The sequence below is a fragment of the Lepisma saccharinum genome, chromosome 23, assembly GCF_977018435.1.
Source record: "Lepisma saccharinum chromosome 23, izLepSacc3.1, whole genome shotgun sequence".
NCBI lineage: Eukaryota > Metazoa > Arthropoda > Insecta > Zygentoma > Lepismatidae > Lepisma > Lepisma saccharinum.
In genome coordinates this window covers 41,702,487-41,728,947 of record NC_139251.1, presented here as the reverse complement: position 1 = coordinate 41,728,947, position 26,461 = coordinate 41,702,487, and the positions used below count along the sequence as shown (strand labels likewise).

General features: G+C 38.1%; 1 protein-coding gene across 1 annotated transcript in view; it reads right to left on the bottom strand.

Moving 5' to 3' along the window:
* Positions 1-26,461, bottom strand: part of LOC145977869 (flotillin-1-like) — a 49,539-nt gene that overhangs the window by 22,501 nt on the left and 577 nt on the right. Inside the window, exons 2-5 of the mRNA XM_083110202.1 lie at positions 12,821-12,896; positions 10,157-10,247; positions 9,029-9,172; positions 7,425-7,544 (exon numbers count right to left, since the gene is read on the bottom strand). Of these exons, the coding sequence (XP_082966328.1) occupies positions 7,425-7,544; positions 9,029-9,172; positions 10,157-10,247; positions 12,821-12,896 (431 nt within the window). The remainder of the gene's footprint in view (positions 1-7,424; positions 7,545-9,028; positions 9,173-10,156; positions 10,248-12,820; positions 12,897-26,461) is intronic.

Genomic DNA, 26,461 nt, shown 5'->3' with positions numbered 1-26,461 from the left:
TATATTTTGGACTTCTATAGCCTTTCATGTCTTGTAAAACAACTAAAAAAGTGAGAAATGCATAGCTGTGTACAATACCAAACCTAGATTTCAGGTTTAAGAAAATCAATCTTTGGTCGACATTTCTTTCTCCAGCACTGTGAGAATGAATTTAATGTAAACAAATCTGTATGATTCCGAGATATAATTCCTTTCCTTTGTTAGTTCTTGTTGTTATATTTTGATCTTGTATATATTGGTCATAGATCTACAGCTCATACTATGGGCCCCACTACTTCAATACAGCCGCTACGTTGAGTGGTATGGCTTTATCGCAAGCACTATATTCCTACAAAAAAAAATCCTACACAGCTGCTATTCTAATAACCAACAGAATTTCTCACAAGACGTGTGCTTGTTTTCTTTGACTTTGTTCTTACAGAAGATTTACAATAGCCTTATGATTACTTATTCAGTTTGCCACACAACATATAACTGTCACAATTTCCAACAATTTTCCATTAAAAATGGCTGTTCCTGATTTAATTTCAATATGTTTCAAAACCACAAAACAAAATATTCGCTGTGAACAGATTTTCCTACCGCAAACTGGGTACATACATATTTATCTTATATCCTTTAGGTTCCATCAAATAAATCTATTTTTCCTAGAATATATAAAGAAGCTACATATTAAACAATATTGAATAATTACATATTAGGTAATTGAAAGATATTTTGCCACACTTTCCTTCCTGATGGCATAGTGGTTTGGTTTGATTTGAGTTGGTGTTTTAAGTCCACTTTATGCGCAGTAAGGCTAATCGGGACTGGACCTACAGTTTAAAGTGGGATCCGAACCACTTGTGCCTCCACCGGGTATCGAACCCGGGACCCCTTGATTACAAGGCAATGACGCTACCACTGTGCCATCGGGGAGGCCTGATGGCATAGTGGAAAGTGTGGAATCCCCACTTTATAGGCTAATCGGGACTGAGCCCATAGTTTAAAGTGGGATCCGAACCACTATTTGTCTTTACTGCGTGTCGAACTTGGGTCTCTTTGATTTCAAGTTGATGATGTTACCACGATGTCATTTGGAAAGCCTGGTGTGCATCCATAAAAGTATGTATAGTAAACTATTTGTAAACGTTTTGTGCAAAATGTTAACACAAAATGATTTTTTAATATTACAATTGTTGTAATTATTTTTCACCTTGCATTTATGGACAATTTATTTGAAACTTGGAATTATACATCAGTTTTATGTGGGTGAACAGTAGCCATGCAGTAGAACCAATAGTAAATGTAAGTGGTTACTTATGTTACATAACTGACATAACATTTTCATCACTGGACAAAAACCTGATATAAAACCTGTTAGTTGGTGACCATTGATTGTTGATTCATATTCGTTGATAACTGTACTTGTTTGATTCCAATGTTTGTGAGGAGGCACAGTGATTCGGATCCCACTATAAACTGTCCAGTCCTGATTAGCTTATATGAGCATAAAGAATTATGCTTACTTGAAACAAATTGTCACACTATGTTTTGTACACTAAACAATCAATTCAGAAGCATTATTGGAAACCAAATTTTGTGATTCACTTCTTTATTCCCTTAATTTTTATGATGTTAAGCAGCAGAATCCTATACTATTCATGATTCCATGTAAGTTATTTTGCATTACACAAAGTAACCAAATTTTACAATTACAGTGAACTTTGATTTTGCATTTTTCAGGGAAAGAAAGTGTAACACTTAATCCAGGAACGTAAAATAGGGGTTTCACTATACATTGTACATAATAGGGTGGGAAATGCAGTAATACTTATTTACTTCAGTTCCATAACACATTGTGAAACAAGCCACAAAATAAAACAGCAAGTTTCCAGTATGAATGTTTTTTGATTCCAACATTTCAGACACTTGAACTGCACCTTCAGGACGAAGATTATTGTAACTATGAAGTCGTGTGCTTGTGTGTGAGCAGAAAAGTCTGGGATGCATGATGGTGGTAAAAGCTTCACCATGTTCAGAGTTGAACAACGGAGAAGAGTAGACTGAACAAATTTCTATTTCAGAATTCTTTCCTTTAATGGTACCTACATGCAACCGTTGAACCCTGAGTGATTGTGAGCTCATGGTTCGTCCAATGCAAATACCATTCTGTTCCTTGGTGGTTATGTTCTTAGATAAGATGCATGAAGCTTCACAAACATTGGAATCAAACAAGTACAATTATCAACGAAAATGAATCAACAATCAATGGTCACCAACTAAGAGGTTTTATATCAGGTTTCTGCAGAAGCGTGCGGTAAGGAAAGGCGGGGCAAGCGCCACTTGCGTTGTTTTTTAAAACACTTTTGATATCTTAAGTCCGTGTTTTTCAATGCCTTTATATACCTTAGAATGGAATTTATTTACTATAAGATATTTACATTACAGAATTTTCATTTCCCCTATTTCCTGTTCTATTGGCTTGAAACATAAACCGGCTGCACCCTTGACGACGTTGGGCGATGCGGTACGACTGACCGCGTTAGAAGAAGAGGACTGCTCGCCTTTCTCCCCGCTTTTCGAGTGACTTATGCAGTTCTTGCATGGTCACTGTCCATTCCCGTTCACGAAGAAAAAAGGCCGAGGGCAAGCAACACCAAGACCGCATCTGTCTTTGGCAAGGGTGTTGGAAAGAATTCGTCCACACGGGCCACAAGTGTTGCTAACTTCCAGAATTTTCTGCGCATCTGTAGCACCACCTCACGCGGTACGATTTTCATGTTTGAAACTCTATAGTAATTAACAAATTACATTATGAAGCTAGCCAGTGATCACCAGTCGTGTGCTATTTATAAGAAATAAAATCACAGCCGGTACTTGAACATATCCGTCATGTAGTCAGTTACTCGGAAATATGGAGGGTATGTAACACTGCAACTGCAGGTAGGGTGAAACGGAAGAAGCGTGGGTGCTGGGATGCGTGTTGTTTTTTACTGTGATATTGTGCTGTGTTTTTCTGTTCTTCGTGTAGTGTTTTTGTACCTGATGTAAAAGTATGATTCTACATTGAAAATTTCCGCCATGGTTGACATACCAGACGAGCCATCGATTTGCAGTGTTGCAGGTAAGGACTTGATTATTAGGGGCCTTCTTTCAAAACCATTCACTTCGAGAACATAAGGTGAAAGGTTGGAGCTTGTGAACCATGAGCGACCATGTCCTGAATTGTTCATAACCAAACCAACTAAGAAAGATGGGAAAGTTTTCATTAGGCAGTTTAAAACATCTCAGTACAACAATATTATCTGGTTATGTGGCAGCAATGATCTTAATAAATTATTTTGTTCGCCATGCGTTTTATTCAGTACAAATGTAGGACCATGGAACTCAGTGGCGTGCCCAAGGGGGGGGGGGGTTGATGTGGGTTTTCACCAAGTATTCCTAAAAAAGAACGTCAAAGGTAGGAAAATATGAAAAAATGAGGGCTGACTACCAAGAAAAAGTATACATAACCCCTCCCTTTCGAAAATCCTGAGCACGCCACTGATGGAACTGTACAGGCTACGGTGAGTGACTTGAGCAATTTTTATAATGCAGTGCAAAGACATGAACGTTCGCAGAATCACATCTGCGCTTGCATTCAGTAACTGAAGACAAGTCATGATTCATAATTCTAGCCAAGTAAGAAACCGAAACCCGTCCGTTTATTTAATATCAAAACTTTACGCTAATAGGATGTTCCTTATTTTCAGGGTTAAAGAAGAACATAATTTAATTTATAGTTGCCCTCAAATGTCAGGTAAATCATAATTTTCTTCATGGTTGGAATTTAAAAGTTATATCGAAAAGCTGTTTTCCTTCTTTACAAACCATGCAGCGAAGATTTGATTTTACGGTATGTATGCACATCACACACTCAAGCCCGATACGTCACCATTAAGCACATTATTGTAAATGGGGATGTGTCTAGGCCTATATTATATTTGAAATTGTTATAATTAACCGAAACGAAAAATTCACCCATCGCTTGCCTATCACGAAAGGTCACGGCACGCCCCTGGGTTTCTGTCCAATGACGGAAATGTTATGTCAGTTATGTAGCATAAGTAACTGTAACGATCTTGACGAACCCCTACAAAACTTGACCCGCCCTCACTGGAGGAAAAAAAGGCGGTAAAAGCTGTTAACGTTTTTTCTCAGGGACGGTTGAGGTGTGTTGCTCATAAGACAGTGCAAGCTGCATGTTGGTACGAGTAAGATCCACGTCGATACATGAACTCAGTTTTTGCACTTGGGTGTGAAAATTTAGTAAACCATTTGGAACAAGTCTAAATGAAACTAAATGGAATACTGCTGAGACTACAATCGTGAAGTTTAGTGTCATTACTATGGTGCGATTAGAAGTTTTATTGGAAAGGAATCCAATTTACTGCTAACTGTTAAGGAGTGAAGTCGTGTTCGTTTGAAAAGAAAAGTTCTTCTGTCGCGAGCTGTGAAAGTACTAAAGGTCAGTACAAGATACCTACAAAATAAATGCATATTAAAAACGTAACGTAATAGTATTAAAACTTTTCAAACTTACGTGAGTGAGTATATGTCAAACCGGACGACGTTTTGGAGGTAAATACTTTCTCCTTCTTCAGGTCTAACTAGATGTCTAGACACCGGACATGGTGTCATGTGAAATAGTGTTAAATAGGAATATGGTTAAAGGAATGCGTAAAAAAACTTAAAAATCCTGGTTATTAAAAACGTAAAAATCCCCATCCAGGTGAAACATTCTAAAAAATACTCATATTCAAAACTAAAAGACTAAAAACAAAACCAGGTGCCCACATGGCAGCCGAGAAACTCCCGTCCAGCAGTAAAGTGAAGCATGTGGGTAATGTCGTCCGGACTAACATATACTCACTCACGTAAGTTTGAAAAGTTTTAATACTATTTTACGTATCATTACCAACATGCTTCACTTTACTGCTGGACGGGAGTTCCTCGGCTGCCATGTGGGCACCTGGTTTTGTTTTTAGTCTTTTAGTTTTGAATATGAGTATTTTTTAGAATGTTTCACCTGGATAGGGATTTTTACGATTTTAATAACCAGGATTTTTAAGTGTTTTTTACCGATTCCTTTAACCATGTCCCTATTTAACACTATTTCACATGACACCATGTCTGGTGTCTAGACATCTAGTTAGACCTGAAAGGAGGAAGTATTAACCTCCGAAACGTCGTCCGGATTAACATATACTCACTCACGTAAGTTTGAAAAGTTTTAATACTATTTTACGTATTTATTTTGTATTCAATAGTGAGTAATACGCACTTCCTCATGACAAGATACCTGTTGGAATATTTACATATCTCTATGGAAGAGAGACATGATAGGCGGAACTAAAGGAAGATAGAAGACATACAACTGGAATTTAGTCACCATCAAGATTTATACTCCCCCTAACACCCTCCATGTGTTTCAGCAAATTTACTAAGCATGCCCAGGAAGTTAACGCCTGGAGTGATGAAATTAAAAATATATAGTCACAATAAAATAATAAATAAATAAAGACAGAGTAGATAGTTTCTTGCCAAATGTAGTAGGCAACCTTGGTTACAACAAGAAAAATAAATTTGTGTACGGTACAAAGCGTTATTGAAAAAATGTGATAGTATCTCATAAAATCTATATTGGAAGCTGGCCACTCGGCGTATTCCAGATACGCTTATAAACCACCTATTTCAGGTACCTGGCCCTTGATTATTTACTAATACAGTCTTTAGTGTATAAATATTGAAAGTTAAAGCCTCACCTTCAAAACACAGTTCTTCTTATAAATTTAAATATAAAAATCCACTGTTGGTTTTTTCTTGCTTTTGACATCAGTCCACAACAAAACTTCAACTTCAAATACTTTTATATAACAATATATAACCACTTACATTTACTATTGGTTCTACTGCATGGCTACTGTTCATCAACATAAAACTGATATAATTCCCAAGTTTCAGATAAATTGTCCAAAAATGCAAGGTGAAAAATAATAACAATTGTAATATTAAAAAGTTATTTTGTGTTAACATTTTACACAAAACATTAACAAATAGTTTATTATACATACTTTTATGGATGCACACCAGGCTTTCCAAATGGCATCGCGGTAACATCATCAACTTGTAATCAAAGAGACCCAAGTTCAACACACAGTGAAGATAAATAGTGGTTCGGATCCCACTTTAAACTATGGACTCGGTCCCGATTAGTCTATAAAGTGGACTTCAAATCTAAAAGCTAATCAACTCAAAATTTATGGACACTGGACTGCGCCAACTATGAGATACTGGAAACTGACAATGAACATATGAGTAAATGATTTGCTTCCCTTCAGAAGTATTAACCTCACCTGAGTTGTCTAAAAACTAATAAAGAAAATCAATGTAAGATTAACTTCGGTAATTTTTGAAGTTTTAAAAGACAAATAAAAAATTAATGTAAGTTTAAGTTTATTAATTGTTGAAGTTTTAAAAGACATTCATCATCATCATGATCCTTCACAGTTTCCTGCCTCTGGCTGCATCGGCATAGAAGTCAAGCCTGTCAATTTTTTCCTGGTCTTACATCATTCCTCTCTTTCCACGGTGTTGTAATCTTGTCCTCTTTTACTGACATTCTCCACTATCTGCTCTTTCCGCAGACATCTTGGTCTCCCCCTTGGCCTTATTCCTACTCCTTGTGCATTGTAAGCTCTTACCGGTAGTCTTTCTGCATCCATCCTCTTCATGTGTCTGAACCATCTCATCTGCAGCTTATCTATCTTCTCCTGAAGCTTCCCATTTTTCTTTTTCGTTCATACATTTAGCATGTACATTGTAATACGTATTATTGTATTATATTGTATTTAAAACACATGCCAAAACCAGTAATAAAAGTAAATGGATACTAATAACTTACATTACTTATTCTTAATAACGTTCACAAAAGGGGTATGTTATGCTCTAATTCAAAAATAAAATTTTGGTTAATTATCAACAACCATGCCTCTTACCATCGTTTGAGTAACATAAACTAATAAAGCTGAACTCCATGACACAATAACCCTTTGAGGACAAAGCCTACCAGGTAGCTTTGCTTTGGGTACTGAGTGGTCAGCATGTTAAATATCATCACTTCCATCTTTGGAGAGCAAAGGCTGGTACTGTTGATTTCAAGTAGCTTCCCAACTGTCCTCACAATCTTAGGTCAACATCAAAATTTTGGAGCTCCTATTGGGGATCGAACCAAGGACCACTTTCACTAAAGGTGTATTTTCCACTGATTTTTTGAGCTCTTTTGAGCAAGCAGTACTAAAATTCAATTATAGTCACACACAAATATGACAACGCAGCTCATAAAATTGGAATGAGAGAACAACTTCTTACATTGAAATGTCATACATGAACTTTATTCTCACCTCTTCATCTCTGATGTCCTTGAGTGTGTAGGAAACAACTGTGATGCCCATGTTGACCAGGTCAGAGGAGGCGACTTCGAACACTTGCTTGCTGAACTTCTTTCGGTCTTTGTAGATTTCCTACAAAAAGGAATTATTCAATTAGCAGCAAATATGTGAACGTAAGAGATACAAAAAAGTTTTCTACAGATTTATTTTATTACGAAGACAATTTTGAGAAAATTAAAGATTTTTCCCTTCGTTCTGATAAATGACTATGCTTAATTATGCCTGGGCCGAAACAACTGCCAATGCTGAATCACTGTTACTGGCACTTGCCTGGCATTTCCTTGGGGTTCACAAAATGTCATGTAACACATTTGTGGAATCTAATGATCCTGGAAAGAGTGCAAATCATTTTGCAACAGTAATAAAAACAAAACAAAAAACCCCAACTATTTAGTGATTAAATAATCTGATGTAATTCTCGAATATTTTAAAGGAAATTCTGCAGTGGAATACTTACGTAATAATATCAGTATTTAGAATAACTTTAAATTAATACAGTTTCCAAGCATCGATATCAGTAAGATTGATTGAATTGTTCTTTTAAGTCCACTTTATGCACAGAAAGGCTAATCGGAACTCGACCTACAGTTTAAAGTGGGATCTGACCCACTATGCACCTCCACCGGGTATCGAACTCGGGGATATCAGTAAGAATCAGAAAGAGTACTGAGTATCGTCATTATCACTATTGGCACAGCCGTAGGCTTATTTTACACTAGATCTATAATTATGTATGGGCTGTTCCATTACATTCCGACCAACCCTTGTCACTTCATCATTTTAAAAAAAATATATTAATAATTTAACCACTTGTTCCTATATCCTTCAAGTTCTCAAAATCTAACATAGATTTTTTTTTCAGGCTTGTATTTAGAGTTTGATGCCATTTTCAATTAGTAGCGAGAGATGATTTTAGCATTTAATTCAAAATGTCGAAATGGTATGGCATGAGCAGTATATTATAGGCATCGATCTACATGAAATTGTGGGCAATGCCGATAAAGTACTGATCTAAAATTTGCCAAAACCGATAACCAACACTGAACAATACTTCAGAATGTTGTAACAATTCTATGTGAAGAAAAAAGAGACTGTAAAATATGTTCAGAATCAATATAATGAATTTTAGCACTCTAAAATTCTCTCGGTATAACTAATTTTATGTGAAACATCTAAAGGTATTTTTCACTTCCTCATAAAATAATAAAATAGGCATTCACCATAGATTCCTAGGACTATAAATGTCAACACATATAGCAAGTGACGGCCCACAGACTGAGAGGAATACAGTGGAAAACAGACTAGCAACACTGCCAAAATTTCTGGTAGTCATGTCTTCTACAGAAGCATCTTCAATACCAGTGATGTGGATTGGCTGTTTCACTCATGTGACTCTCCAATGTGAACCATGTATACGGGTCCACTGGCAGTCATATATGGCAAGCTGTATAGTTATCAGTAAATTTTATACCAGAACTTTATTTGCATAATTTAAAAACTGCACTCTTCTCAAGTGCAAATATAAATTACACATTGTTTACATTTCGCATACTTACTTCCACAGTCATGCTCCCCATGATTGCCCTTTGATGGCCCTCCAGGGTGACCAAAGCTGTGTGTTCTATGTCACGCTCAGTTTTCCCCAGGAACTGTTCACATGCAGCCAGCAACATCTCTTCATTCTGCCCTTGGACTTTAACCTGCAGTGAAGAAATTAGGACATTTCAGCAAAATGTTTTTCATGCTTTGATGAAGGTATGTGCAGGGTGTATCATAAGTAATAGCGCAAACTGAAACAGTTGAAAGTACACTATAATAGAAGCAAAAAAGTCTCAGTAAACATGGGTCTGCAAAGGAGCCACATTCGATATAATTGCGAATGTGTGGTTACAAGCTGCCACCTACGTCATTTTATGTCAACGTCGTCCCAGTGGCTAAAATGATAATAATGTGTGTGAATGTGTGGTTAGAAGCAGTCACTGATTGCATTTTGTAAATACTGAGTGCTTTACTCCTTCTGCATACCGAGGTTTGCTCTGTTTACAAAACAGAAAATTTCCGAGAGGTGGTGTTGTAATCAAACAGGATGGATACAATCAGTACACAGTCTAATCGTACTGTGGGAGTCACGTCAGTTGTGCTGTACTGCTTAGTGAAAATGGAACCTTACAGCAACGAAGAGTAAATTTTACCAACTAGGATGACATTTACAAACAATGAAGTCAGTGGCAGCTTGTAACCACACATTCGCAATTATCTCGAAAATGGCTTGTTTGCAGAACAAGTTTACTGAGACCTTTTCCTTCTATTAATGTGTCAGTTTGTGCTATTACTTATGATACACCCTGTATATGCAAGTAATTAAGGAAATGGCAAATATTAGGGATACACAGATTCATGTGTACTCTATACATATCTACTGATATAGACAAAAATGGCCCTAACTTTACATGTCTTCACGACATGTTGCAATGTGCAGAAGCAGCTTTGCCTTTATTATTCATATTATTAATTATTATGTTAACTGTATGGAAAATATTTTTCATTTTTTAATTTTGTTGGCGAAGCTGTGTGATAACATTACCTAAAAAGCACATTCAAGAACCATGTTGCACATAGCTTTCTCAACCTTAAAAAAATATGAATTTTGATTACATGTTGCATTCATGCATACAGATAAATACCTGGGCAATCCCTGTTACGGAAATGGGTACTCCTTGGCTTGTGTACACCGTGGGACTTTCAACCTGGAGGGTCATCGTGTTCAAGGATATCCTGGAATGGACAATTCAGGTCTAATAAAAACATAGTTTTTAAAATGTTATAACTAACATTGGGAGGGAGGAAAATAAGACATAAAAACTTTTGTTTTATTCCTGAACAATATATCAGTTAACATCAATACGTGAATGCACATGGCACAAACTGGGCCAAATGGGTAAAATTCCACATCCTAGTAATAAACAAGTGTTATGTCTTCAATTTTGCATACTATTAAAAAAAAATTAATTTTATTCCACAATGTTAAAATAAATGAACAAGAGTAAAATAAAAAAATCATTAGGGCCTCAATCTCCACAAGCAGACGAGCACATTTCCCAAGACTTTCAATACTTTTACACAATTCTCCCAATTTTTCAAAACCTTTTCATTTTTCAGTTGATTTCCCTGACATTTCCACACCAGTGGGAACCATGCTGTCGACATGTAAACACTACTGGAATTTCATGAAAAAGAGGGACATAAATTATATAGTTTAACCTGTGTGCATTAACCTTTAGGGACCCAAGCGTCTCGATCGAGATACCCAAATGTAACCCTCCCGGTACCAAGCATCTCGATCGAGACGCTGTGTCAAGGTCGTAGTTTTTACGTTATAACTTTTCTATTTTTGGCTAGAATTTCGATTTTTTTTATATTGTTCCTAACACATGTATTTAACAAAAATGTTTTTTTTTGCATTTTTTTTGTCTTCATGAAAATGGAGGGGAAAAGGTGGGAAAAGGTACTTCTTTTGCGTCTCTTTTCAAGGTCAAATTTTTGCCGACAAAGGAAGACTGGCTTTGTTGTTGTTGTTCTAAATCAATGTTTTTTCACTCCCTCCTGTTAACGGCATTCGAAGGAAGCTTGTTTATCAGTATCCGATGTCAAAATGAAAGTTTTCCATGAGGTCGCAAGCAGGGGGCAGGGGGTGGGGGGAGAGGGAAGACTGGTTGTTGAATCTGCGTTGTGAATATGGAATTTCGAAGCGCGCTGAAGGAAACCTTTGTTTTTTTTAGCACACGTGTCCACAAGTTGCAACAGGGGTTACCCTGCATTGTCTAAAAATAGAATTTCAACCAGCTGCTAGAATCGGCGCTCATTTTTCACTGCGTTCTAGCATTTCGTCCGTGAATGTTGTGCGTAGGTGTCGTTTTGTGCCCAAGTGCGAGGACATTTTTTGGGTGAAGTGACAATTTTTTAAAATAATTTTTGGGGGTTTTCTCCCTTCCCCCTCCATATATACGCCAAATTTGCATAAATTTTGCATTTTGTGCATTTTGACATTTTTTTCGGGGGGGGGGGGCAGGAGGAAATACCATTTTTTTTAAAGAAAAGTATTTGAGGGGATTTCCCCCCTTTCCCCCTCCATATGTACGCCAAATGTGCATAAATTATATATCGTCTGAATCTGTGATTCATTCTGCGTACAATGGTATATCTTTCATATCTCTAGGGCATTTAGTTTCTGAGCTGTAGTCAATTCAATGTAACTCTGCATTTCGCTCAATTCCGAAGCTTGAGACAGTGGTGTACAAGCCTTTCGTTTCAGGGGTACCACTCGCGTTACATTGGTCATACGGCAATGATGCAAATATTTTTCTGTTTCTTACATGCCAGCGATAATTTCTATATGCATTTTGAACTTTTCATATCCTTTTTTTCAGGGGGGCGGGGGGGGAGAAACCCCATTTTTTAAAAAAAAGTATTTTCAGGGGATTTCCCCCTTTCCCTCTCCATATATACGCCGAATGTGCATAAATTATATATCGTCTGAATCTGTGATTCATTCTGCGTACAACGGTATATCGTTCATATCTCCAGGGCAAATATTCTCTGAGCTAAAGTCATTTCAAGGTACCGCTGCATTTTGAAGCTTGAATCAGCGGCATGCCGACCATTCCTTTTGGGGGTACAACTCAAGCTACATTGGTCATATGATAATAATGCAAATATTTTTGTGTTCCTTACATGTCAGCGATCATTTCCATGTGCATGTCGACACTGTCATGTACTTTTTTTCTTGAGGGGAGGGTGGGGGAACCAAATTTTTTCCCCCGAAATTTTGGAATTTTGAGAGTTAGCCCCCTCCCCCCACCACATATACGCCGAATTTGCTTAAATTTTATATAGTCTGACTCTCTGGTTCATTCCGCGTACAACGGTATATCACTCATCTCTCTAGGGCAATTAGCCTCCGATCTACACTCACTTAATTGAAACTCTGCATTTTGCTCAAAATCGGCTTGGGCATCAAGGGGGTTACATGTGAAAATGGGATTGGGCACCAAAAGGTTAAGTTCTTTCATGTACCTATTTTATTCATACCATGGGAATGAGAGATGCGGTAATAGATAATTCAGGTACTCACGTTTTAACGAAGCTATTTTAAGTAATTATCTTTCTATTAATTTCAGTAGCAACTGCCACCATCGTCAAATTCCAATGAGGATGATGGCAGTGGGAGTGGCTACTGAAACTAACAGAAAGAAAATTACTTAAAACAACTTCGCGGAAAACATGAGTACCTGAAGAACCTATTTTAGTTTGAAGTTTAAATCAAATAGTTGAAAACACAATTTACTTACTTTTGAACCATTTGAACGCCCGGCCACACAAACGCCCGCCCTCCTTGCACCAAAAGAGGCTTGCTGTAACAGCATCCTGAAAAAGAAAGCATCAATTATAAATTTTCAATCCTTCTTTTACACATTAATACTTATTTCTCTGCCACATTGTTATTGATTTCCAGCTGAACAATACAAAGTACGATCACATAAATCAATGTAATTCAATCCAATATTTTCCTGTATTTGGACATATCTTTTGATAAAGAGTCTTAATGTACAAAAATTCATGTAATGAAAAAATATACTTGTTTAAGGTGCTTCAGTAAGGTGTATGTATATGCATACGTATTTCTTCAATTTTACAGGAGAAAGTACTTACCGAACTGACTTTCCGTACACTTTTGAAAGGTCGTGGAAGTATTTTTTCCCATCGCTTAATTTATTTCGCCGGTAAATCATAGATTTTTGAAGATTAATGTCTCCCCAGTGCATGAAAGCTGTTGCCTCTACGTCCTTCTACTACGTGAACAAAATGTTGCATGCGTTCGATGATGTAACCCCTGGTCAGTGTTTCCAACCACACCGTTGTTTTGCAAGAACATGACAATTTTAAGAGCCCGTATCAGCTTCGCTCGAAAAAAGCAGCGGACAGATGTCATTTATTCTTCCTAGTCTTGCCAATATTGATTCCATTTCCCCCTTCGAAGGCAAATCCATTGCATGGGAGACCTTTGCTGGAGGGAGGGGTTGCTCTGTCGAAAGAAGCAGACCACAAGGTTCCCTGTCCGCTACTCTCCTCCCGCTCAAGAGTCTGACCATAACAGGTTTTCTGTTACAAGACAAAACTTTTTCCGAGTGTCTGAAAGAAGAAAAACCATAGACGAGAAAAACACACATTGACGAACATCGCAATACAACTGAGAGCCAAGGACTATTTAGGGGAGGTGGGGTGTCCAGGGAGTCCGAATCTTCTACGAGAGACTTACGAAGTACTAAAATTAAATAATGTAAATATGCTTGTTTTGTTTAGCATCTGTCGTATAATCGAGAGACGTGTATTTCCGTCAAACATATTCTAAGGGAAGGATTACATTGGGGTCAAACAACTTTGGATGACTGTATCAAATAAGATTTATGCACCCCACTACTTAAGTAATATGATTAAATATTAAATTAAGAGCTTTTCATTTCGTCAAATGGATCTAACATCCTTTTTCGTTATTCAAACAATATTCAATTCCTTATCTGTTTCACAATCACCTTGCCAGGGCAGTTGTTTTTATACAAATTGAAGCGATCTGAACTATTCATGAGCTAGATAATGAATATGTGCGGTTATATTCCTATTCATATGCCATCTTTTTCCCATTCATGTGATAACAATATTAATTAATATTTTAATTATTAATTTAATATTACAGTTATTTTAATTTGTTTTTATTATTAGAAGAAGGTACTAACATCATAGGCGTGCACAGACTCTCTGATAAGGGGGGGGGGGCAAAAGCCTTGAAAATTCAGTGAGATCGGGAAAGAAAACCTCATTTTATCTCACTGTTTTAGATTTTTTCATTGATGTGATATATATATATATATGTGTGTGTTCGCGCGCGCGCACACGTGTGTATATTATACAGGGTGTCGCAAAACTCTTTCAACAACGCTTGGGTGCTGGTAGATATCATTAAAACAAGTAACTTTTCCCTATAAAGTTTACCTCGAAAGCTCTTAGTTTCTGCGCTATAAGAGCTTAAAATCTATCCTGTACGTATGCAACCCAACACAGCAAACGCTTGCTCTGATATAACTACCAGGGGCGCATGACAGGGTTGCCACTAGCGTTCCTCGTTAAGAGAGACGACTTGAAAATAACAACTTGGGAGTCTTGCCTGAGCAAAATCCAAAACATTAATGATACTTGCGATGTTGTAAGAAGCATTGACAGTATTTATAAACTGACCAAGACACACCCCACACTAATTATTGCATCGTGTAACGGAACTTCGTGTATTATTCTGGGATTTTCAGTGCTCCAGTATCTATTGTTCTGTGAACAAACATGACCATGCAGGTGAAACCATGCCTCATCCGAAAAAATTATTAACTGTGGATCAACAATACCATCTACAATATTCTGCAAAACCCAATTACAGAAATTTACTCTGCTTACGTTGTCAGGGGGCCGTAATTCTTGCACTATAGAAACTCTGTATGGTTTTAATTTTAGTAGCTTAGTGGCTGTATGTGCTGATCATTTTGACATGCCCATCTCCTGTGAAACACGGCGTAGAGGTTTGTTTGGAGAACGTTCTAACGCTGCACCAATTTCATCGAGTTTTGCTTCGGTTAGAATCCGTCGTTTTTGCTTAGGTGTTTTAAAATTTAACGATACAGTTTCTCGTAATTTAAGGACAAGACGTCTAACCGTATCTCTATGTGGAGGTGAAACGCCTGGGAATTTCTGTACAAATTGCCTACACACGTCTCGACACGAGTCTGTTTTCACGTAAGTGTCATACATAAAAATTCTTTGTTCTAACGTGAACCTTGCGGCTGGCATTCCAATCGTCTGACTGACACAACACACATACACACTGCAATAACACAAACAAGTAATGGCAAGTAACCAAGAATAACACTCTTACGCACAGTACGAAATTAACACGCTCTTGGTTTACATCTGCCTGCCACTATATTCACAGCTCTGTAGTCGCGAAGGAACAAAAAACTTGAGCTAGGAGATTTCGGATTGCAAGGAAGCTCACGAACACCATTAGCTTTTAACGGTTCGTCTGCAGCGTAATCTTGATACAGTGTTGCACATTTGAAACCTCCAAACGATCCCCATCGACACAAAACTCTTTCAAGGATATAAACTTAAGCAGGACGTTACTGGTCAAAACTATGATTAAAATGTTTTACAGAGTATTATCTGTGGCTCTTAACATCATTTCTAAAGCGTATTTATTTGTGTATATAAGGGTGGAACTTGGAAGAATTACAGAAGAACTTTTGCGTGTTATAACACAGGTTAGTGCTCGTTTTGCAAGATGTCCACAAAAATAAGCGGGCATTACAGGCCTCAAATGTCGGCATCTCCGTCAGCGCCGCCCGCCACGTTTCTCCCGATCTCTCGGCTGCAGATCGAAATGGACGCACTGTATCTCCATAATTGATCCGTTGATTTGGTTTATTTTTATTTGCTTTTCTGCCACCTTTGCCTAATTGCAAAGATGAGGATGATATGATGAAATAACAAATGACACCATTGTCTAGGCCAGGATATAAACTCGAGACATCTGGCGCCTTGGCGATCTTTGCTAACAACATCACCATGGAGTGTTTCGTGTATCATGCAATATCAACAATTGCAAGGGACACGTAAGATGGGGGAAATCCACGAACGAACAAATGTAAACATGATGTGTTTGCTGCCTCGTTTCGAACACGCAGACTGTAATGTTATTACAATTTATTTGAAAATTATTCCTATCTGTGCTACCGTTATTGCTAATCGTGTTCGTCTCATTAGGCATCCCCGATGGCGCTGTGGTAGCGTCGTCGACTTGTAATCAAGGAGTCCCGGGTTCGATACCCTGTGAAGCGGATCCCACTTTAAACTGTAACTCCAGTCCCAATTAGCCTTACTGTGCATAGAATGGACTTAAAACACACAATCAATCAATCATAAGGAAAAAATTGCAAGGCTCTTTTAATTTAATGATTCATTGATTGATTGATTTGCTTTATTTTACTTCACTTTTTGTGCCACTTTTGGCTAAGTTGCGAAGATGGGGATGAGTGATGATATGATGAAATTGATGAATGGACACTCACAAACATTCATACTCAAACCGGGATTCGAATCCAAGACTCCTGGCATCGTAGCGTAGATATGAACAAAATTCACACATTAAAACTAGTGCTTATTAAGAACCAAAGCCAAGAAATGCATACTTATGTCAAGTGCTGAACTGTAAAGGGCACTCGTATTGCACATTTGCGCATTATTTACATTTGTTCGTTAGTGGATTTCCCGTATCTTACGTGTCCCTTGCAATTGTTGATATTGCATGATACACGAAACACTCCGTGGTGATGTTGTTAGCAAAGATTGCCAAGGCGCCAGATGTCTCGAGTTTATATCCTGACCTAGACAATGGTGTCATTTGTTATTTCATCATAGCTATCATCCTCATCTTCGCGATTAGCCAAAGGTGGCAGAAAAGCAAATTAATATAAACCAAATCAATCGATCAATTATGGAGATATTTTAGAATGAGTTCGTAATCTTGAATTTCAGTCTGCCCATTATTTGTCTTGGTCAGTTTATAAATACTGTCAATGCTTCTTACAACATCCCAAGTATCATTAATGTTTTGGATTTTGCTCAGGCAAGACTCTCAGGTTGTTGTTTTGAAGCAATTCCCCCCCTCCCCCGCACGTGCACAGGCCTATGACCAACATATATGGAATAGTTTATAACATCGAGTAGCAGGATATCTCTCCTGTATGGTGCTGTAAACTAGGGAAATAATGACGATGTTTTGTAGTAGTGCATAGCAATTCAGCCTGTTGCGACACATGTGCAGAACAGGCGGAAGACATTCTTTTGTGTTTTCTGCAGTTGGTGGATAATCCTAAGTGAGATGATTTTGATGTTCTTTCTTTAACCTAAGGAGTCATCCTTTGTGCTCCGCCTGAGGATGAATTGTATGATGAAACTGATGAACGGACACTCACAAAGAGCATCCATGCCGGGATTCGAACTCCCGGATGTGCTAACCACTCCATCACAGAGGCCAGGGCTAATGCACATGAATATCACTCCAAGTTAGTCATTTGGAATCATTGGGAAAGTCGTGTAGTTAGTAAAATGTGTACTTTTAGCATTTTTGATACAATTAAAACTATTTACAGCCAATGCATATTACTCATATTGAACCGGAACGATGAATTTGTGAATTTACTACAGGACTTTTCAAACATCCGCAGATAAGGCTAATACAGTTTCTTGTTCATATCTATCATAGTTATCCTGAAATACACGTATGTCAGTTTTCACGTAGCTTACTAGTTTCCAGATATGCTCGATTCTGTTAACTGTTCACTCCTATTATTCATAGTTGCAAACTATCACTCCGGATCCGAGCATGCATGTGAAAAAGAACTGAATCACTCCGCTCCGGAGGGCTCCTTTAGTACCACCGCGACCTAGCTCCGAAACCCTGCCTGCTGGCAATCGTATAATTGTCAGCGATGTTCTCTCCATCCTTTCATCCTTGGGTTCGAGTCCTCGTTGAGCCTGCATTTTTCACTGAAAATTCTACGTAAGTTATGGTTGTAGCGAAATCCGGATTGTCTCCGAAATGGGAAGATTACCTCCGAAATCCGGATTCTCTCATTTTTCCATCGGATTCCCGAATAGTAAAAAAAAAAATCTGGATTTGGCCATCTCTACTTCACACGTCTTGCGCGAACACTGACCTGCTGATGTGTAAGTGGAATTATCAGTGTGATAATTCCTAGTAATTCAGACTTCATAACATTCTGGTAGAAAAATGTGCAGAACAAATTCTCGAGTTAGTAACCTCAAAGTTGTCTTTTCGACAGCATTTGCTCTTTTTTTTTTTTAACTTCGGACGGAAATGCATGGTAAAAAAATCAGAATTTTCAGTTTTCATGAGATAATTTTGAAATGTGTTTACAGGACAATAACACATCATCATCACTGGCACTGAGATATGGATCTCACTGGCACTGAGATATGGATCTCATACAAAATGATTTAAATACACGAATACAAGAACAGGGGAAGAACACAGAAACGAGCACTGCCGGATCTACAAGCCGCAAGACCCCGCAGTGCGGGGGTGGGGGCAGAGACAAGTAAGTCTCTAGAAGGCCCTCAGTGATTGACATAGTATAGGGTTCGTATATGCGTATTTAAAAACTAAACTTAATTACTCAGGGGTTCAGAAATGAATACAAGATATACAGGTAACAGCAGTGGCGGCGAGGGGGACAGTCGGCCCCCACTTTTGTCCCCTACTATGCTAAACCGTACAGTATCTACAATGGGAAATATACTGTTCCCCTCCCCCCTCGGTTTTGGAACCCAATCGCCACCACTGGGTAAAGGTAAAGTTAAAGTTCCCTGTCCATATAGCACCGTGCCATGACGTCCACTTGGAACACACCAATGTGTTTATATATGAGTTGTTGAGGGACTTTTGAATCACCCTCTAGGCTCTTAGATGTGACTTTGTCAACATGAGATCAAGAACTTCACACACACATGCATTATAATATACATACAGACACACAAACACACACACATATTATAAATAGAGCAGGGCATGAAATTTCAAGTTTGAAATCAGTCGCCGGACTAAAATCTTTGGTCGCCACTATTTTATATTGATAAATAATAAAAATATGAGCAATTATTAAAAAGTTAGGAATTAATGTTTGTGTAGCGCTGTCGTTCTGCACTGAAGTACCACTTATCAATCGCAACTACTGGGTCAAACACTGACGGGGGGTTCATTTATGGAAACTCTGAGCAAATCATCCAGTGTCTCAGTCTTCAGAGAGTTCCTGTAAGTAGTGTTGAGTCTGTTGTGACAGCTGAAACCTCCCTCACATGAGGCTGTGCTCACTGGTAGAACAGCACAAAATGTCAAAATCTGGAGCAAGTTGGGGAATCTTGCTGAACACTCTGCACTGTGGATCTTCTCCATCGTCTGATTCAAAGCTGGAGAAGGAAACAAAAGTTTGTATTCTGTCCACTCTGCTGACAGAACATCCATTTTCTCATTATAAAGGATCGGGTTAAAGTAATGTAGATCTTCTTTATTTCTTCTATCCCAAACTGAAGAATATTTTCTTTGGGAGGCCAACCCAAGGTGTCGAAAACATGCAGAGATGCAATCGCATCTGTTGACATAGACAGCAATGTTTCTGTGATGTACACCTTCGCATTGTTAATTAAGTTTCCTCTAACAGTCTGAAACTCTTGCACATCCCTGATCTTCCCTGAAATGGATACATGGTCCAAGAAATCTTGTTCGCTTGGTCCAACATTAGATTCCAGGTCAGCCAAAACTGAAATACAGTGTTCAATTCTTATTTTCAGAGATGAAATCAAAAGAATCTTATTTTGTAGTGCCACGCTTAAAGGGTTCAATTTCCCGTAGAAATCCAAAAGGAAGTACAGAAGCTTAACAAATTTAAATTGCTTCAAACTTTTCAGCAAATCCTTAGCTTTAGCGCCATCATTGTCTTTTCTATGGGCCACCTGTTCAAGATGGGTCACAACAGCTTTCCATGATTGCAAGAGAGCTCTTTTTGCACGTTCTTTGCTGGCTAACCACTTAATAGTGTGGATATCATTAAGTTTTAGAATTTCTTCTATAACTTCTGCCGTTTCTCTCAAGAGGTGAAGTCTTGAGGCGTGTTTGACACACATTTGAAAGAACAAAATTTTAGTCGCCAGACCAAAACTTTTGGTCGCCTGGCGACCGGAAATTTCGCGCCCTGAAATAGAGCGTAGAGGGTATGTTTGTGTTTATGTTTGTGTGTGGTAGGTTGGTAGAGGGGAGCCTTTGGTTCGTTGTTGATCCATGCAGATCTGCAGCTGCCACCTCCAACCACGATTTTACGTACAACACGTTGTAATAATCTTGCGATCTTATAAAAGCAGGAAATGTACTTGAACATTGCAATGGCCTTGCCCTAAGGGAAGTTTTATAATGGAAAATATTACGTAAGATAGCTTCTACTTCTTTAATTTTCGATCGCAAGGCATCTACCGTACTATAAAAATCTGGGGGCTACAGGGAGCTTAGATCTGTTGTTGGGGTTTCATCCCCCCTAACCTCCTTGTAGCGCCGTCCCTGGCTGTATGTATTTCGTGCAATGAGTACAAGCAAGCAAAACTGTGAATTTCAACAAGTTTGTAGATAATTCTGCACCTGTTCATAAAAACAGACGTATGCGTATTTTATTAGTTTCTTGCTGTGGTTCATTTTCCCATTTCAGCAAAAAAGTATTCACACTCTTTGCATACGGTGAGTAAATGTGGGGGAAGGAAGAAGTTCCCCCTTAATAGTCTCACTTAGAAATTTAGTGCAGAGGAATCTAATAACCGTTCTTAAACAACATTATGCTTTTATAGAAATAAAAGTATATACTATTTTCAAAAATACGAAAGTTCCAAGTAACTACGTAAGGAAAGGGTAGTGAATTACTTCCTATGTAATTGGACTCTCCCACTAGCAAATTTCTTATTAACACCTCCACATATTTCATTCTTTAGTTGTATTATCTGTATGTGTCTGCAGAATAAATTGCCCATATATTGCACATGAATAAATTATGTGTAGTTCTTTTGAATTTGCGGTAGTAAACCACGTTTATACGTACATTAGTCTTTGAACGACAGATATGGAAAATAAAGTGCCAGCAGAGAACAATGGTGCCTCTGAAGTTGAAATTCATCTAATAAAGTGATTTTAGGTGGGTCGGGACACACACGATCCTGTTTTGTTCCCACTAATGTAATAAAAAACAGTGAGATGGAATGAGGGCTTTATTTCGTCAGCTGAACTCTTATCAAGGCCCTTGCTCCCCATAATCGGAGGATCTGAGACAGAAATAGTGTTATTTGTCGTATATCCAGAAAGTTGATTGATTTGCTTTATTTTACTTCGCTTTTTGTGCCACTTTTGGCCAATTTGCGAAGATGGGGATGAGTGATGATATGATGAATGGACACTCACAAACATCCGTGGCCAAGCCGAAATTCGAACCCGGGACCAATGGCGTCGTAGCGCGATGTGCTAACCACCCCCCCACGGTGGCCGGCCCCAGAAAGTTGAAAGTGAATGAAATTTTTATGGTGTGTTTTGTATGGTCATTATCAATAGTAAGTCTGTCATATTATTCCACTAAATAATGTCTGGAAAAAAAAACAACAAATAATTAATGTATTTTATTTTACATAAGACCTATGCCTAAAAGTATTTTTGTATATGATGACACAGAACTATTTTATGTTGTGATTTCTGACTGTAATATATATATGTAATTGGTGATAAAATAATGCAGTAAAGTATTAAGTAAATATATTTTATCCCCCTACTTACAAATCATGAAAGGAGCCAAATTCGAAATTAAATTGAACGGACGTTCAAAATTTTTAAAAATAGCACTATTTCCATAACAGATCATCAAGTATTTTTTACCATTGACCCTCAGGAATATCTCAAACTTACAATGAACGTTCATTGAACTTATTTATGATCGACAGCTAAAAAGTCATTCATTTGCATGACTGGATGATAATCCACCACCAGATAGAATTTACACAATATTTACCTAAAAACTTTGGGTAAAGTCACCTTCACCCTAAAAAAAATCCTTTGGTAATGGACTTTCGTGTTCTCACAAAAAAAAAAGTTATAATTTGGCACAATTTTTCTTTCGCGGGCAAACCTTTTGTAAAGGTGTACTTCAGTCTGTGCAATCAGCCCTTCCCATTTGTGAACAATATACTGGGGAAATCCACCATCCTTCACTGTTGTCATTGCACTACAACCCCATCGTGATTTAGTATGAGGATATCGCGTAGTGAAGAACTGTTTACAAGCATCGCCCAAACCATTGATTCTCCCCCCAAAACCTTTCCCTGCCTTCTTTTTTTCTTTTCCTAGCTCTCAGCATGCGGTTTTCTTGCCACTTGAGGAAGACTGGCCGATTGTGAAAGAAAAAAAAATGGGAGGAGGGGGGTTCATGAGGGGCACGAGCGGTACAGAGGGGGAAACGGCCAGCGCGACCAGCTTAGAAAAGTCGAAGTTAAAATTTACATACATTGCTCTGTACGTCGACACACTACAGACATTCTAAAGAAAATTATGTAAGATCAGTTTCATTTCTTTGCTGTAGAAGAACAGTAGAAGCTTTCTTGTTCTTTAAAATGTTCATTTAAGTTATTACATATAATTGGCGAGCAAGTGAATTTTACGAAATTGAGATAAGGAAAACTACGTAATAAATAATGTATTTAAAAAAAGGCTTAACGACATAACAAATTTCATATTTGATCTTTAACTCAGTAAAATTTAAATGCCACACACTTGACTGTTCGAGCACAGAAGGTCGACGCAAGAACCTATTTTTTAGGTATCGTCACCAGCGGTGATACGGGCTCTTAACTATGTTTGCCTAACCTAACCTTGCCATGCATGGTTCGTGAGGCTATTTATGAATGGTTTGTGGGGCTACGTGCATTGATTAGTTCAGAATTGAACAACCAGAACCTGGTCCTGGAAATCAAGTATATTTTAACCCTTCGTTGGTATTCGTGTTCCAGAGAACGCAGTTGGTATACGGTGAGCGTGGCGGTCACATATGTATTTCAATGTTGTTGTTTTTTTGTGATTTATTCGAATATCTTTTCATATTAATTCTATCAATATTACTTTATGTCGAGAGAGATGTACATTCGGTACTTATCCGATAAGGCCCGAACACCTCTCACTCGTTTCTTTCCTTAATTTTAGCATTGATACTTACCTATTCTGCATTGCGGAAGATTCTTTAAAGTGTAGTTATGCCTTTTTCCATAAAATAGTGACAACTTTTTATATTATGAGTCATTATTTGTCTTCCTTGTTATGCTTGGGTAACAGACAATATGGTGTGCACTCGTCATGGATCATCGCGCGTCGTGCTTGTGTTTTGTCTATTTGGAGTGGGTATGCAGTGTTTCAACCTTCTTAACCGAAAAATACCTACTTTCGTGTTCTTTATGTCATCAAAAACCATTCACGATAGCTCCACGAACCATTGACGGATAGCACCAAAAACCATTCACGATAGCCCCACAGACCATTTCTGGCAAGGTTAGGTTAGGTTAGGTAAGCATAGTTAAAAAAAAATAAAAAAAATTCTCGTAAAAAAAGGCACGTTTGGAAACACTGGCGAGACTGCGTAACTTTCGATGCTCGTGCCATCTGCACGTACATAATGGAAACAACGGCCTAATGTTACAGAAGATGCAAGTTTCTTACGTAACAAGTGATTATTTCTTGTTCTGCAGCATTCTATGGTGAAGTTTTCAGTTTCCGCGAAAGAAAATACCTCCAAGAACTTCGACAATGCTACAGAATGTGATTTCAGTAAGTAGTTTCTCCTGTAAATTTGAAGAATCTGTTCGGGCGATATCGGATAGTTACCGTACATTCAACTTTATAGTTTCAACCTGCCCAATATATTGAGGAAAAAACAAGTAAAAATAGGCCCATTTTCATAAGGAGATTGATCTGTGTTGCTCTCATTATCACTTTCCAATGTTCATTTGTAATGAATATCAGGTTTCAAAGTTCATTTAGCCAGAAATAGTGGCAGTAATAAGGGAATAAAATCAAATAAAATAATTACTAGAGTATCAAAAAGAGAAAACAGTGATACAACACGAATTCAGTGTACACAGAAATAAATTGTGTGTGCATAAAATGGTTATGCGATTGGTATACGTGTGAGCATGGTGCTCACAAGACACGGGCTATCATCAAAATGGCATGTCTGCACAGACTAAGAACAATGTCACAACCTATAACTGCTATCTACAGGCCATAGACATTAGAATCAACAGTTACACAATAGCAGAAAGTGATATCATTACCTAGGCCTGAGAAACTTACAAGTATTCCTAGGGTGAACGCTGCACTCACACGCATACAAACGGAAGGTTAAAATATCTCGGTGGATGATGCTTGTTAATGCAGAAAACTAGTACTTGTAAATATATATCTTACAGCGCCCACGTTATAAACCTTGAAAGATATGTTTGCGATTGTTTTGAAACACTTTCTGATGGGATCCATACATGAAGAGATGTAGACTTTAGAGTTATGGTAACACTTTACTATACTGGAGACAGATTTCTTCAAATTTACAGGAGAAAGTACTTACGCAAATCATTTTCTGTAGCGTTGTTGATGTTCGGTAATGTAGTTTTGATCCATTTTAATGCGAATGCATGTGGTTTTCTACGAAAATCTCTTTCCGACACGCTATTGCTGATGCCGCCATTTGCTTTCTGCATGAGAGCACAATGTTAAATGTGTTTGATGACCTAAACGCCATAGTCAGTGTTTAAACCCACGCCGTCTTTTCGCTATAAGATGACGTGTCGTTGTCCGTATATGCTAAATTGAATGAAAGGAGTGCTAATGGAACCTATCCTAGTGGGCATACCTCGTCTCCGTGATGGTTCGTGGGCCTATCGTGAATTTTAGGGCTAACGTCAATGGTTTTTGGGGCTACCCGTGGATGGTTTTTGGGACTAATGTCAATGGTTTTTGAGGCTAACGTCAATGGTTTAATAATTACTCTTTATGTCAAAAACTGAACTTTTTTCACGAATTTTTGGTAAATTTCTCGTATGGGACAAATGGCTGAAATTTGCTAGTTCATTTAATTTGAATATTCGTACTTACGCATTCTGCATTGAGAAACATTGCTGAAGGTGGCATTTCGCTTATTTCACGGAAATAAGCTCTATTTGCGACATATAGAGTAAGTTTTCTTCGTTTCTTTTGGCCTTCGGTAACACGCAAAATGGCGGTCACAGTTTCACTACCGTACTCGGCATGCAGTGTTTCCACCCCATTACACCCAAAAATACCTACGTAGCCCCACAAACCATTGACGCATAGCCCCACGAACCATTCATACATAGCCCCACGAACCATTTCCGGTAAAGTTAGGTTAGGTAGGGTCACTATAGGTTACAATAGTTAAAAATTGGTTTAGAGAAAAATATGCGTAGCCCCACACACCATTCTCGCATAGCCCCACGAACCATTGACGCATAGCCGCACGAACCATTGACGCATAGCCCCACGAACCATTGACGCATAGCCCCACAAACCATTGACACATAGCCCCACGAACCATTGACACATAGCCCCACAAACCATTTGCGGAAACGTACCTTCTTCAGTTTGGAAACACTGACCGGATTACGTCATCAGACACAGGCTACATCTACCTGGAAGTAAATGGATGCAAGAGCTTTCGTGCATCGGTCACACATTTATATCGAAAAATAGATGATTTACCGGCAAAATTCAATGATCGATGCAAGAAAACACTTCCCCGAACTTCCACAAGTCTAAAGAAACTGCATTCGGTAAGTAATTTCTCCTGTAAATTTGAAGAAATCCGTTTGTCCGATACGAGAAATTTACCGAATTTTTTTTTAAAATTTAGGTATTTTTCGGTGAACAAGGTTGCAACACTGCATGCACACTCCAAATCGACAAAACACTGGCACAACACGCAATGAACGGGTAAGCTATCGCCATATTGTGTGGAAATAAGGAAGAGCAGTAAGTACTCGTAAATGTAAGAAATAGGCATTATTTTCGTTAGAAATTCATTATTTCACCTAAATAAATGTTCCGCAATGCAGAATAGTACGTTAGCAATGTAAAAAAGTGCAAAATAAATCATTGACAGGTGTCTCCGGTATAGTAAAGTAGTACCATAAATGGTACATACAAAACTGGTTCACCATACTCAAGACTATCATACAACATACAGAAGTAGAGCCACAAAAGTAACAAAATGGACTGTCACGCCCTGCCA